The sequence below is a fragment of the Ailuropoda melanoleuca genome, chromosome 6, assembly GCF_002007445.2.
Source record: "Ailuropoda melanoleuca isolate Jingjing chromosome 6, ASM200744v2, whole genome shotgun sequence".
Classification (NCBI taxonomy): domain Eukaryota; kingdom Metazoa; phylum Chordata; class Mammalia; order Carnivora; family Ursidae; genus Ailuropoda; species Ailuropoda melanoleuca.
Genome location: NC_048223.1, coordinates 47993957 through 48010591, shown reverse-complemented (window position 1 = coordinate 48010591; position 16635 = coordinate 47993957). Strand labels below are relative to the sequence as shown.

At 35.6% G+C, this 16635-nt stretch overlaps 1 protein-coding gene across 1 annotated transcript in view; it reads right to left on the bottom strand.

Annotated features, from left to right (window-relative positions):
* The window catches only part of PCDH15 (protocadherin related 15), a 1685023-nt gene that overhangs the window by 408871 nt on the left and 1259517 nt on the right, over positions 1-16635 (bottom strand). The window contains exon 11 of the mRNA XM_034662367.1: positions 2321-2429. Within this exon, the coding sequence (XP_034518258.1) occupies positions 2321-2429 (109 nt within the window). The remainder of the gene's footprint in view (positions 1-2320; positions 2430-16635) is intronic.

The following is a 16635-nucleotide window of genomic DNA, read 5'->3' as shown; positions in this document are numbered from 1 at the left end:
CACCCATCACCCTCCCTCCTCTTTCTACTTCCCTCTCCAATGCTACGGACCTCCTTCATGTTTCTGAAAACCACTGGGCAAGCTCCAGTTTTTTCTCTGCCTAGAAACTGTTCCCCCAGATATCAACATGGTTAACCCTTCAATGTACATGAGTAGGCTAACCTACAAACCTGCTTTTTTTTTTTAAGATTCCATTTATTTATTTAACAGAGAGAGAGAGTAAGCATGCACAAGCAGGGATAACAGTAGAGGGAGAGGAAGAAGCAGGCTCCCGCTGAGCAGGGAGCCTGATGCAGGGCTCGATCCCAGGACCCTGGGATCATGACCGGAGTCCAAGGCAGCCGCCCAATGGATGGAGCCACCCAGGTGCCCCTCAAACCTCACTTTTTCTAATGAAGCATGCCCTGATCATCCTATTTAATGCTACAGTTTATACTGTGACACCCCTTCTGTACTTTTTTTTTTTTAAAGATTTTATGTATTTGACAGAGAGAGAGTGAGCGCACAAGCACAGAGAGCAGCAGAGAGAGAGGGAGAAGCAGACTCCCCACCGTGCAGGAAGCCCAGAGCAGGGCTCAATCCCAGGACCCTGGGATCATGACCTAAGCGAAAGGCAGATGCTTAATCAACTGAGCCACCCAGATGCCCCAACACCCCTTCTGTATTTCTACTCCCACTTATCCAGCTCCGTTTTTCCCACAGCACAGGCCACTCTCTTATATGATAAATACACTTATATATTTATTATATTTATTGTTTGTTGCCTGTTTCTACTGCCAGGGCACCAGCTCCACAAAGTGAGGAATCTGTCTTCCTCCACGGAGTACGTGCTTATTTATTGAAAGGAAGAATAAATACAATTTTCTGAAAGTGAAAGAAACACATGAATACCAATGGATTTCAGCCCACTCTAGGCAGCATACTTCTCCAAGACCGTCTTTAAATTTCATCCTTTGGACTTTGTACATGATATATCATCCTTCTAGGTATTTTCCCTCTAGTTTTCTACCTAGAAACCCTGATATTTCTGCTGAAATAACTCTTTCGAAGCAATTTTCTCAGAAATACTTAGCACTTTCCTTCCATGATCCCACATAATGTGTGGTTCATAACTTATTTCTAGTGCTTAAAATAGGTGTTTTAATTTATCTTTTGACATGCTTCTAGCCATAGACTCCACCCCTCCCTAACCTAGAACATTTATCTATCATTTTTGCATCTATAGTACCTAGCACAGCAACTGACATACTGTCAACCCCTTAATTAATGAAATGAACAATGACGATTTCTTTTTATCTATGCCAAGACTTACACTTACAGACTTACAGACTTAAAACACTGATGCTTACGTTCAGAAGGTCTTTTTAAAAATGTAATAGTCTAATCTCTGCAACTGGATTATGACATTGTGTAGTTCTAGAGACCAAAGGCTTGAAACAGAATTGTTCGACCTTTCTTTACAGACAACATTTCTAAGTAGGATATAGTGTCACATTTGGAAATCTAATGTCTGTAGGCTGTTGTATTATTATGTATATGTGCATACACACAGGTTGAAGGCTCAGGGACAGAAAGGGGCTGAGGGTAATGCTGAATTCCACTGAACAGTCCTTCTGAAGCACACTTCAAAAGCAAACCCTTCTTCATTAAGAGATGTATGATCCGTCTCACATGCATCTGTCTCTCTAGAGACTATAAACCATGCAAAACAGCAACATCCATATTTTAGCAAAAGCAATTTGAGAAATGATGAAATTCTCATCATTGTTGCTTTGGTACAATAACCAGGATATGCACAAGGATGAACTAGAATAACTCCTGTGAAATTTTTCAAGGAAAAATTAGCCAAAGGTATAATATATTGTGTGCCCTTGGGTAATTATGGTCCTTCTCCCATATGGTTCCAAAAACCCTTATTTAAATCAGTCATATATTTTCAGAATTACACAATTGAATTCAACCAATGGTAAAATACTAGTAGAGCAAACAGTGTATATTTTCAATTGATTTTTTCAAACTTTTCTTAGAGAATTCTTAATGAGGTAACACAGAGAAAACTACCAATATGTAGATTAATATTCATTTTTTAAAGTTGCTTCACTTCTTCAATAAAAAATTTTTTCCATATTTTCTTCTACATATTTTACTGAAACTAATTTTAAGGAAAATATTGTTATTTTTTATTTTATTTTTACATAAAAATAATAATTTCCAAGGAGACCAACTTTGTTATTAAAGGTGTTTCCTTTGATTTGGGACAACTTTTTTTACATGGTTCTAGAGTGATAACTGAGAGTGTAAAATTTTAGTAGATACAAACCAACAAGGATGGAGTAGAGGATGCCAGGCCTGTCTGATGGTGGCTGAATATTCCGGTCCTGGTCAACAGCTTGAATGGGTGGTGTAACAATGATGGGGTTCAGTTCTTCCTGGAAAAAAATTCATAGAGTTTAGTTCAGCTTTATTATTAATGCCTCATGAAGGATCAACACTTGGATATTAGGTATTATAGTCTGGACAGTTAGATAATATGTGAGCCAGTATTTAAACTCAGGTTTCAAGATCTGTAATTTAACATATTAGACTAGTTAGTTTTGAATCTGAAGAGGGAACAATGTGTCTTCAAGGTCAAAATGAAAAGACATAGTAATTACATACTTGGAACTTTCTATCAGGAATTTCTCCTAATAAGAAAACAAAGAAGAAAGATATCAATAAAGTTTGAATCTTCCCTAAATAATTAAATCAGAAGAAATGTGAGGCTATCAAACATTTTTTATCTTTGTCTTTAGACAAGATTTGTAAGAATATTTACATTCTTTTTCTTCCTTTAAAGTTTCACATAAATTATATTAAAATAAAGTCTCTAAAAATTGATGCTTTAATTGAATAGCAATCAAAGCCCCATCACTGCAAATTTCATATAGTTAAAAATAATTCTATATCATGCATGTATGTACATTTAACTTATAGTTATCCATAAGAAGATGCTGTTTAAAATAGTAATACGTTTCTTTAAGTCAGTGTTTCCCAATATGATGTCCAGAAGTATACTCTTCTGCTATCAGGATTGGCAAACATTTTTCTGTTAAGAACCAGACAATACATATGCTTAGGCTTTGCTGAACATAAAGTATCTGAGTCAGCTTTTCAACTCTGCCACCACAACACAAAAGCAACAAGTGGGCATGACTATGTTGCAATAAAAACTTTATTTACAAAAATAAATGTGAGTAGGATGTAATTTGTTAACCCCTGTACAAAATTATAAATTATAATTGATAACAGGTATGCTGAAAAAAGCAAATGTGCACTCTGCAAAGACAGGTTTGGGATGCAGGGTATTAAATAAATTTTCAAAAAGCTAATCTACTCTATTGCAGGTCTTTTCACAGACTTATGTGCTAATCTGCATAATGACTGTCCAAGAAGGAGGTTTATTTGCACATTTTCTAGAATCATCCATTAACATCTTGAACTCTTACACTCCTTTAGAACACAGTTTGAGAAACACTGCTTTAAGTCTCTGCCACACTCAGTCCAAATATAATAGTAATTCTAAAAGGAAATAATGTCTATTTCAATATCTAACTTCACATTCTAAGGAATCACTGCAATGTTACTTCATGTTATTACTTCTCAAATGACAGAACCTTGAAACATATGTACTTTTTTTTTTTTAAGATTTTATTTATTTGACAGAGATAGAGACAGCCAGCGAGAGAAGGAGCACAAGCAGGGGGAGTGGGAGAGGAAGAAGCAGGCTCATAGCAGAGGAGCCTGATGTGGGGCTCAATCCCATAATGCTGGGATCACGCCCTGAGCTGAAGGCAGATGCTTAACCGCTGTGCCACCCAGGTGCCCCGAAACATATGTACTTTAAAATAATACCAGGAATTTCTAATCTCAGCAGAAATGTATAGTGGTGCCATGCTAAAAAAACAATGATATTAAACTGTAATGTATAATATTTAATTTTTATAATACTTAATTTTGATTATGTTAAGTGACACTAAGCATAGGTATGGTACTAAAGTATATTAAGTTATTGAAGTTGCAATAATTAAAGATAATCATTGACCAATAATATGGAGCTCACATGCATGTGAGGGGCTCTGCCCAGTTCATAATCTCTAATGGGTTCTCAGTAGTCTAAAAGTTATTAATATTTTCCTAAAAACAAAGAGATCCTGATAGGGATAACTTTCTAATACTCTATTCACTTGTTGAAATGTGGATTCAGATAGATGAAAATGTCAAATCAATATCAAAATCACTCCATTAAATCCAGAAGACTACTGTTTTGTTGTTGTTTTCACACAACACTTTTCCTAAACTCTTCCCCTTGCTCCCTGTTTCTGTCCCTCTTTCTCTGTTTTGCTCTCTCTATCCTCTCCCCCCAACCATTCTCTTTCTCACTCACACAGACACGCACACACTTTCCCAATTTCCATTTTACTTCCTCTATAATCCTGGATTTCTCCTGGAACTGAAAAAAATCCAAAGCACTTCAAAGTACGTATGTTTGAATGCAGGAGTTAAGGGCTGGTAGCTCGTCCTAGATATTTTGCAAAGGAATCTGACAGCTGAAGTCACCATACCACTAAGCTACTTCAGTCTGGTTCAACTAGTAAATCTGGGTAGCTTTTCCCAAAATACAGTTCTATTCAGACCTTGAGAAGGCATTTCAAATCTCAGGATTTTTTTTGCAATCTCATCCTTTTCATGCTCAGGGAAATATGCTAAGGGATCCTAGGTTCCTGATGTTGGTAATAACTTACCCAGAATTAGTAAAAATTGAATCTGAGCTCTTCTGGGAAAGTGCTAAATATGAACTGATAACTTGAGAGTATCTCAGCTGAACACCTTCACTCCACTATTTCTGTGGCACTGCTAAGCAAGCAACACATACATGGTTTTAGTTTTGGTCATGAGTCACATAGTTTAATATCTTCTTCCTGTGCAATCTAAAGCTGTTGGAATGAGCAATGGGGTTTTAGTCATATTATTTAAAATTATACGAACAATAGAAAAAACTAAATGTAACACAGTAAACAAAACCAAAAGGGAGGGAGAGGTGCTAATAAAATTGCTCATCTTTCATAGTTGGTTATTAATAAATATATGGTGAGAACTGAAGAAATAAAAAGAAGCAAGTGTGCTATTTAGAATCAGAAGAATTAAAAATGGAAATAGCAAAATGTCGACAACTCAGGAGAGTTGGTCTAAAAGTAAAGGTAGGTGGGATAAAAGGTATTTATTTAAAGCCATTCAGTCCCATTTCACTATGTAGTTACTATACCCTGAACTACTTTTAATATTATAAATACATAAATTGTATTAGTGAGAATAAAATAAACCCTCTTTGTGAAGGCTTCAATAAGTTTCTGGCAACTTGGGAGAAGCATAGCTGTCAAATAACTTGTTAGGACTGACTTTTGTGCTATAAAGACTAGCAACTTACCTTAAGAAAAGCCATTTTTCCTTTTCTTTAAAGATTTATTTATTCATTTTAGAGAGAGAGAGTGAAAGAAAGCATGAGCTGGGGAAGGGGTAAAGGGAAAAGGGAGAGACAGTCTCCAGCAGACTCCCCACGATCGAGGAGCCCCATGCAGGACGCAATCTCTTGACCTTGAGATCATGACCTGAGCTGAAATCAAGAGGCTGATGTTCAACTGATTGAACCATCCAGGTGCCCCAGAAAAACTATTTTTCTTATGCTACCATTAATGAGTTTTTCAGAAAATCTAGGTTTAAAAGTGAAAAGAATGAATTCTCAGATATAATTTCTGAGATTATCTCCCAAGTAGATGGGGATCTTTGAATCTTGAGAATTTTTAACACTAGCAACACATAACATTAAAGGATATTGTGTTTTGTTTAGAATGTTTTTGTTAAAATATTTAATTAAGTTATTGATAAAGATAAGTAACATTTAAACCAGAGTAGGAAAATTATATATGCATTGCATTCATTAGAAGAAGCAACATAATATCATGCATCATTTTTTGAACTTTTCTCTCACCAAAAAAATCAGTATATTAGATGCAGCCAGGCATTGGAAGGACATACAAATAAGAAAGAAAAGCCCAGCGGGATACAATTCCTAAAAATAAGCAAGAATTTTATGGGAACAAAACATGTAGGGGTGCCTGGGTGGCTCAACCAGGTAAGCATCTGCCTTCGGCTCAGGTCATGATCCTGGAGTCTTGGGATTGAGTCCTGCGTTGGGCTGCCTGCTCAGTGGGGAGTCTGCTTCACTCTCTGACCCTCCCCCCATGCTCATGCATGCTCTCTCTCTCTCAAATAAATAAAATCTTAAAAAAAAAAAGAAAAGAAAAAATATGTAATCATTTACAAGATTTGGCAAACAATATATATTCATTAAACACATTTTTGTCAATTTGTATTCTACTGAATTATGCAGCCTGGTAAGAGATCATTACTCGCAAGTGGACTCTCAGCAAACAATCCAGTGGTAGCTACTGCGAGAACAACCTTCACAGGTCTTGTGAACAGGGGAGCACCTCTGAGACACATTTCCTTTGAAGAAATATTCTCTTCAAGTAGATAGTAAATACTGCTTCTTATTTCTCCTGTCCCCTATTTCTCTTAGCTTCTAATTTTACTGTTGGATTCTGGAAGAATTATGCTAAAGAAATTAGAAAATTCACCCATGGCTTAAATATGCTCGGGTGTCCTTAAGGAAAGGATTAAGAGGTTCCTCGATGATGGTCTAATTATTGGAATGACTCTTCACTGAAAACTCTGTTGGCTGATGGCACAAATATAACCCACAGCCTAGTGCGAACTGTTTACAACATATTTGCTTCATCATGTTGAATTCCAGGAGTCACATAAAAAAGGCACCCAAACACAATGTCCCTAAAGCAAATCTGGCTTCTCTCAGTCTTATTTGTCTTTGGGAAGTCATGTCTCCTGAATTCTTTTCACGCTAATGGGCATATGTTAAAAGCACATAGAATAGCAGACTCGCATTTCACTGCTACTTGAGTCAGCAGAGTTAAATTTCCTGACATATTTAGTAATGGCAATTCACCCCTAAAATGAATTAAGTCCATGAAATGAGATTCATGTCATGAGGATAATCACAGAAACTATTAAACAGTAACAAAAGATTGTCTACAAAACCCAAGATGATTCTTCTAGGGACACATGCTTCATGTTCATTAGCTGGTCTGGAGAGGTGCCTTGTCTTTTCAATAGATCTAAGACAGTGTTTTCATGGTCAACTGTTGAATTCTTTTGAGAAAACAACAGGAGCAATTAGAGGGTTAGGTTCCATGAGGCTAGTTATTCCTTCCATGAGTTTCAGTCCAAATTCTGCTATTGTATGTCTATGTGTAGATATACCTGTGTCTACTATATGGATAATAAGTAAAAGTGTATTAGCAAGCAATCACAAAGGAAGATTAAGGAACCTGTTCTGTAGATTTAAGGAAGCCCCAGCTCATCGTTCCTTTAGGTGTTCAAACTATAACCTTGCATAAAAAATACATTCAAGAGAAACGCTGAGATTTCAGAGGTAGGATACTTTCACCATTTTAACCGGCGTCAAACAAAGAAGAGTCATGGTCTGCAGGACTATAAGATTCAGCCTGTATCAGCCTGAAAGTTAAAAGCACACATAATTAATTTTGTTCCTAAATCTGTGTTCTGCACAGATAGAGTGCTTTTAAATAATTTTAGTCAATCCTTACATCTTAAACAGTTTTCCTTTTACCAATGGAAACTAATCAGTATCATTTATCATACAAGTCAACGGGGTATTGAGTTTTGAAAATAAAAGCCTACATTGGACATTTAGTAGCTTGATTAGTAAGCCTTCCAGCTTTAGTGAAGATACAGGTAAAAGAAGCGCTCTTTAAATTCTAAATATTCTTTAAAAAATTCTAAATATTCTTCAACTGAGCATTTGAATGATAGCTTCATATGAGTAACAGATACATAATATTACACTGAAACCATTAAAGTATTTTAAATTAAATGTAGGCATTATAATAGTCTCCAAGAGTGTTCTACAGAAAGCCTTGCCCTGTTATAGTGGAAAACCCAAGGAAAGGCACAGTAAGAAACAATCTTTGAAAGGTAAACTGAGCTCAAAGTACCATATGTGTCTCTGGCATAAGAGTCAAACTTGTATATTATCTTTAATTATTATGATTCTTAATTCAGACTTTCAAATGTTCATCCTTCTATTTATAGAATACTAGATTCATCATTGTTTAGCTATGTGGTCTATATTTTCATCAAATAATAATCTTACAGTATTAAGAAAGCAGATAATTATGTTAAAATAGTAAAAACTCCACTATCAACTGTAAATATATTCAAGCACTGATAATTAAGTGATTTAAAATGTTAGTAAACTATATAATACCTAAATTATTGAATTTATTAATTATTATTCATTTATTATTAAATTTCTTTCATGAATTTTATATGTTCCTTACACTTAAATACTTCCCTTTTTCCATATCCTTAAAAAAGCCCTAATACCAAATTTGTATTTTAAATCTATTACACACTTCCTTTACTGAAAGAATAAGGTGTAGACTATATGAAAGAAAATTTGGTGGACATTATTATTCTTATCTCATATTATACTGAAAATGTGCTATTTTCAGGGAAGCTTTTGAAAATATTTAGCCTAATTGTTGTTTCTATATATTAACTGACACAGAAAGGAAGAACGAATATGTTCACACATACTCTCATATAAACACATACACATTTAACACATTCCCTTAAGTGGCCAAACTACCATTTCTGTTTTTTCTTTGATTAGTTTTGCTTTCTCCAAGTGGCAGAAATATCAGATTGCTTGAAGGAAGTGAAAAATATTTTATCTATTCTCTGTGAACATTTCAAAGAAACCTCAATATTAAGGTGGTTGGCATGGGTCAAACCGAGTACGTTGGACTTCTTATGGGGTCACAGAAGAAACACACACAGAACATTCACATACACCTTTGAAGCTTATATACTACAACATCTATGATGTCTGATTCTTTTCAATCTTCCAGTTTTGATAATAGTCATCCCTAGAACAGAAAAGCAGAGAGAAGACCATCAGCGTCTCCTGATTGCTGGAACTTCATGTCACTTATTAAAGGAAACAAGCAAAACCACCTCACAGAGCTCACACGAGATACTTTGTTGTATCGTTTTCATGAGCAAACCAAATCTGCTTCAATGTCAGGCTCTTTTTTATTCGGATGTGTCTCTGAAAAATTGTTTGAGACATATTTTTATATAGTATACTGTGATGGAGTGCTGTATTGAACATGTGCATTTGAACATCCTTGCCATTGCATATTTTAGTAATATTTGACTCTTTTACTAATATTTCCCTCATTTTCAAAACATTTCATTGAATCTTTGCCTTTTAAAATCATTTCTTTGCTTAGACTCAAGAAATGTAGTTTGAGCTATTTATTTTACAAAAATACTGAAATATATGCTCAGAGATGTGTTTACAAGGATTATTTGTTACAACATACAACTTGCCTTTTAAGAATATGCTTTGTATGGAAGTACTATATATGACAGACTTTTATAAATCATAAATCATATCCTGATGAATTATCACAGTTATATTTAATTCTAAATGCCCCTGACATTAAGAAATAGAATACTGTCTGTATATCAGAAGACCTATATTCTATATATTTTCTATAAATCGCCACCACCCCTTCCATCCTAAAGATGACCTGCTTTCTAGTATCATAGATTAATTTTACTTGTTTTAAACTGTCTACAAATAGAATGACACAATATGATTTGACTACTGACTTTTTCATTTATTATTACATCCTACACGATATGCGTGCATGCTAGAGTTAGGAACACACAGTGTAGTCTCTGCACACTTGTTTTAATGGAAGTACTGTGTTTCGTGAGACAGACACATTCAACTATCTTTCCTCTTCACGCTGGTAATGGCATTTGGGTTGTTTCCAGCGCATGTGGTGACGAAGAGTGCCATGCCCTTCTGCATGTCTCCTTACACATGAATACATCTGGATTAAATGAGAATCCCATTGCTGGACATGCGTGTGTTCTGAGGAGCTAGGTCCCTGCCGCACGGTTTTCTAAGCTGATCCTATCAGCTTACAGTCTATCGTGAGTGCTCCCCAACTTTGCTGACAGTTGGTTTCAGTTGTTTTAAGGTTTAACCATTCTGGTAGGTATGTACTGTTATCTCAGAATGATTTTAACTCTTTTACAATGTGGGACATTTGTGAGGTGTTGGTTCATGTTTTTTGTGCATTTTTCTATCTTTTTCTCACTGGCTCATAAGAGCTCTTTATATATTAACAGTGTAAGTCTTTTGTCAGCTTACTGTTTTGTAAACATTATATCCCACTCTACTACTTACACTTAGACCCTACTAAGGTGTTGAAGAAAAGTTCCTAATTTTAATATAGTCCCACTTATCCCTTTCTCTTTTCATTTATACTTGGCTCTTTCCTCTACCTGTATGCATACTTTGACCTGAGGTATGGTTGATAATTTCCCTTATGTATTTCTATACAGAGAATATCACACTCTTCCTTTTCCCCCCCAGTTTTTCTTCTTTTCTTCTTCTTTTTTTTTTATTAGCATATAATGTATTATTTGTTTCAGGAGTACAGGTCTGTGATTCATCGGTCTTAACACAATTCACAGCGCTCATCATAGCACATAACCTCCCCAATGTCCATCACCCAACTACCTCATCCCCCCCACCCCCAGCAAACCTCAGTTTGTTTCCTGAGATTAAGATTCTCTTACAGTTTGCCTCCCTCTCTGTTTTTTTCTTGTTTCATTTTTTCCTCTCTTCCCCTATGATCCTCTGCCTTGTTTCTCAAATTCCATGTATCAGTGAGATCATGTGATAGAAAATTGTCTTTCTCTGATTGATTTATCACACTCTTCCTTATTAAAATTTATCAAACACTCATGTTAGGTGTATGTTTGAGTTTCCTTGCCTATAACTTTCCTGAGTGCAGGGAAAGGCCATATAGAAAACACCAGAAACATTTGTGACACATGGGCACTTAAGAAGTGTTGAATAGGGACACCAGGGTGGCTTAGTTGGTTAAGTGTCTGCCTTTGGCTCAGGTCATGATCACAGGGTCACAATCCCAGGGATCAAGTCCTGCACTGGGCTCCTGCTCAGGGGGGAGTCTGCTTCTCTCTCTGCCTGCCCCCCCCTGACAAATATATAAATAAAGTCTTTAAAAAAAAAGTGTTGAATAAAGGACTTCTCCATTCTATAGTATTCAGAGTATTCTCGAACCTCACAGACCTATCCTTGCTCTCTAGGTTCCTGTAAGACAGCCAAATACACACACTGATGTTTTTTGAGCATCTTTTTATTACACTAAGATCTTTTTTTGTGCTCACAAAGTTACTGCACCCAACTAAACAGAAAAATGGGGTGGCCATGAGGATGGCTCAAAATACACAGATGTGGGCTCAAAGTCCAACATGGAGATGGCCTTTTGGTGTAATAAACAGTTTCATAAACATTCCAATAGATTGAGTGGTGAGCTCTGGAATCCTACAGGAAAACATTCCAAACTTGCTAAATAAGTTATCTAATCCCTCAGATCTTGAATCATAATTTTCACAGTGAGGATAACAATATCTACATTCCATTAATTGGTACAAGGATTCATGAAAGACAGTATACATATAAAAAAAAACAAGTAAGAGCCATTCTTAGTAATGGAAATTATTACAGTTAGTATTATTAACTGTATTATTTTAATTATTATTAAATTTTATTTAATTATTATTAAATCAATTATTTATTAAATTTTATTAAATTATTATTAAATTATTTTAATTATTATATTTATTTATTATTAACTTTATTATTTTATTTTATTTTATTTTTTATTTTTTAATGATTTTTTATTATATTATGTTAGTCACCATTCAGTACATCCCCTGATTCCGATGTAAAGTTTGATGCTTCNTCCTAGTTCTTATGTTCCATAGATGAGAGAAATCATATGATAATTGTCTTTCTCTGCTTGACTTATTTCACTTAGCATTATCTCCTCCAGTGCCGTCCATGTTGCAGCAAATGTTGAGAATTCGTTCTTTCTGATAGCTGAGTAATATTCCATTGTATATATGGACCACAGCTTCTTAATCCAGTCATCTGTTGAAGGGCATCTCGGCTCCTTCCATGATTTGGCTATTGTGGACAATGCAGCTATGAACATTGGGGTGCATATGGCCCTTCTCTTTACTACGTCTGTATCTTTGGGGTAAACACCCAGTAGTGCAATGGCTGGGTCATAGGGTAGTTCAATTTTTAACTTTTTAAGGGACCTCCACACTGTTTTCCAGAGTGGCTGTACCAACTTGCATTCCCACCAACAATGTAGGAGGGATCCCCTTTCTCCACATCCTCTCCAACAATTGTTGTTTCTTGCCTTGTCTATCTTTGCCATTCTAACTGGCGTAAGGTGGTATCTCAGTGTGGTTTTGATTTGAATTTCCCTGATGGCTAATGATTTTGAACATTTTTTCATGTGTCTGTTAGCCATTTGTATGTCTTNATTGGAAAAGTGTCTGTTCATATCTTCTGCCCATTTTTTGATTTGTTTATTTGTTTCTCGTGTATTGAGTTTGAGAAGTTCTTTGTAGATCTTGGATACCAGTCCTTTATCTGTAGTGTCCTTTGCAAATATATTCTCCCATTCTGTGCTGCCTCTTAGTTTTTTTGACTGTTTCCTTGGCTGTGCAGAAGCTTTTTATCTTGATGAAGTCCCATAAGTTCTACTTTATTTATTTATTTATTTTTTAAGATTTTATTTATTTATTCGACAGAGATAGAGACAGCCAGCGAGAAAGGGAACACAAGCAGGGGGAGTGGGAGAGGAAGAAGTAAGCTCATAGTGGAGGAGCCTGATGTGGGGCTTGATCCCATAACTCCAGGATCATGCCCTGAGCCGAAGGAAGATGCTTAACCGCTGTGCCACCCAGGCACCCCTAACTTTATTATTTTAATTGGCATTAAAATTGCCTCCAAGTTATAAGCAGAGAGAGATGGAAATTTTTTCATGTCAAGCTAGAAGCTAATTTGAGCATTTCTTGCACATTTTTCTGAAAACATGATGCGGACATGAATTTTGAAGGTTTTATTTGAAATTATATAACTGATCAAATGTTTGAAGGAATGAAGGGGCCTATCATTACTATTTGATCTTAAACTAAGATTTAGATGCAAAACCTGCAAAGAAAATTATCTAATGATTTTACTTAAACATAATATTAAGATAGTGTATCAGAGAGTTTGAATATTCACTTAAAATGAGCATTTCACTTTATTAAATGGAAGTTTCAGTGAAATTATTTTCCATACACTCAGACACATTAGTCTTACATCCAATTTATAAACTCATTCACTACTCTTTGATTACAGAAATTTTGTTATAACTCCTTAAGTTCTATGGAGAGGCTCACAGTCACAGAGACTCAAAGCATATGTACTCAGATTCATTTAGAATTTTTTTTATAAAGACGCCTATTGATAAATATTAAGAGAGAGCTCTGACAGAAAACTCACATGTTCAATATTCTGAGTGAAATATTCAAGATAACAAGAATCAGAGAAATTCAAGTATGTGTGGCTTGAATAAAGCACATTTTGATCCATGGATCAGAGGTGAGACTGGTAGAGATACAAGATATGTGTGCATCTGATGGGAGGCTGGATGAGGGAGTTCAAAAAAATCCACAATCAGTAGATAGCTGGATGATAGTTTGATAAATAATCTAGGAATATTTGGGGGAGTCATTCAAATGCCTTAGAAACAGCATAGTTTAATTTTCATGTAGTTGGCAATGGAAAATATTTATAGGTAAATAGCAAAAAAATGTTTTTGTGTTTCTGATGAAGAAACAATCATCCTGGAGTATCCTGTAAGTACAAATACAAAGGGGAAATATTTTACACCCTGCGACCCAGTGAAAACCATTGCCGACATGTTGAGGAATTTTCTATCAGTATTTGTCACCTCTGTATCTATCATCTACCTACCTACCTACACAGGGGATCTTTTAGGACTTTGCATGTATAAATTTTGTTGACTATTTTACCTCTTATTACTTCATAATCCTTGTTCTGAGCCAATCAATATGCTTCAAAAACACAATTTGCAATAATATGCAGCCTGCATTAATGTTATAAATCAGGCTCTCTAGCTGTACACTTGAGTTGCTCGTATTGTATTCATTACTGTTCTGTGTCTTTAATTACATCCACGGGGTAAATTCCTGGATGTGGAATTTCTGGATCGAGGAACGAGAACATGTTGAAGCCCTTTGTACAAATTGCCAAATGGCATTCCAGAAAGATTGTGATGGTTTATTTACTCCTCACTAGTGTGTGAGTGTTTATAACAGCACACATTTGTCAATATTGAGGGTGATATATGCCTAGAGGATTGCTAAATAAATGTGAGGTTTAATTTTGCATTTCTTTGGTTGCTAGCATAATTTATGTGATATATTTATCTTTGATTCTTCTGTTCATTTACTTTGCTTATTTTCTTTTTTTTAATTTTGGTATTTTAAAATTTTATTTCCATGGCATATGTGCATAGAACAGAAATCAACACTTTGTTAGTAGTCTTACAATTTTTTTGAGTGTGTTGTTTGTCTTTTAATGTTCTTTGTTTTTGACATCTAGAAGCTTGGCATTTTTATGTACTCAAATATATCCCTCTTTCCTTTTTTGATTTCTGCTTAGATAGTCTTTCACCATCTGAAGTTATATAAATGCTGAATTCTATTTACTTTCAAGTATTATGGTTACAACATTTTAAATTTAATGCTTCAATCTATCAAGAGAGTTGAATAGTAAGAACTTAATATTCATCAAACTGTGGCTGGAATTTTAACCTTTTTTTTTTTTAACAGAAGTAAAACTAGTTCTAAACACTCTCTTTGCTTTCACTCTACTCTGCCTTAGACATCTGCAGAAAATTTAATCTCTTTCAGAAATCTAGCAATCTTATGTTTCTATCATATTCTATTACACACCGCTTTAAAAATCTTAATTTGTCCATGACTAAAATGACTTAAAATAGCAATCATATAAGGCCTATGAAGTTCAGGAATGTGCATGTGTGCAAAATAGGCATTGAAGAACATACAATGACATTCCCACAGTTGGCTTCTGAAACACAGAGTATGATCTTCTCCATACAAAACCATCAGCAACATTTAAATCCCCAGCATAGGGGGATCCTGGAAGATCTGGCTCTTTGTGGAAGTGCAAATGGAAACACTTGGTTTTCATGTGTGAAAGATGTATGACCCAGACTTGTTTTTGGACTTCTATTTTGTCCGAGCTGTAGAGACCACTTTAAATCACCCCAGGAGATCCATTGATAACTGGATGCTGATGTCTGCAGGGTACTGATAGATGCTTCTTACATCTTCTTCAAATGGCATTTGTGATATTTGCTAGAGGGTCTCTGGAACCATCTACTAAACTTTTCAATTTGCCTTCAGAAGTTCAAGGTAATAGTATTTTTATTTTCTTTCCTGGTCCTGCTTTGGTGGCAAGGATGTCTTCCACATAGAATGTGCTTATTTTCCATTATGTTGACATTTTCCAAGTGTGAGTATCCTTCACACTTGCATGAGGATCACTTGTTTAAAAAAATCACAACTGAGGCTCCTCAATGGCTCAGTCAGTTACGTGTCCCCCTTCGGCTCAGGTCATGTTCTCAGGGTCCTGGGATCAAGTCCAGCATTGGGCTCCCTGCTCAGCATGGAGTCTGCTTCTCCCTCTGCCTTTGCACCTCCTCCAGCTTGTGAGCACACACTCTCTCTCTCTCTCTCAAATAAATAATTAAATCTTTAAAAGAACAAAAACTAAAAATCAATCAATCAATCACAACTGTTGGGCCTGACACTGGAAAGCAAATACAGTCCTCATATGTGGGGATGATGGCAATCCTCCACGTAATCTGCATTTGGAAACACAGCTCAGGAAACTTTTGCGTACAATAAAGATTTATGCAGATCACTTATCCCCTTCTAGCCCTTTCTGATAATCTTTTCCAAATCCCGACCTTGGGCAATGTCTCAGGAGGTGTGGCACACACATGGTCCTTCCTTCACAATCATAATGAACAACATTTCACACTGCATTTCAACTTACATTGTGCTGCGGATCTTCTCACTTAGTACTCCCGTACAGGTATTCTATGTATTCTCATTGTGGAAAACCAGGATTGTACTCTTGTGATGAAATGTTTCCAAATATAAAAATTCAATAATGCTAAGCCTACTTTCAGAATCCCATCCCTAAGTTTATACCCCCAAATACCAATTGGAAGTATTCAAACTAGCAGAAAGGGATCAGAAGACATCCATAGACCCAGAACTTAACTGAATTGTACATGATACTCTTCAACTGAGTTCAGTAAACTGGAGAACAAGCAACCATTGAGACAAGTAGCTCAGTGATTAAAAATGGGAAAAAAGTGGAGTTTTAAATGGAAAAAGAATTTGAACTATTCCACAGGGATCTAAAGAACAAGGAAACTAATAAGTAATTTTTTTAAGTGAAGGGGAATCAGATGGTCAGCTTTATTT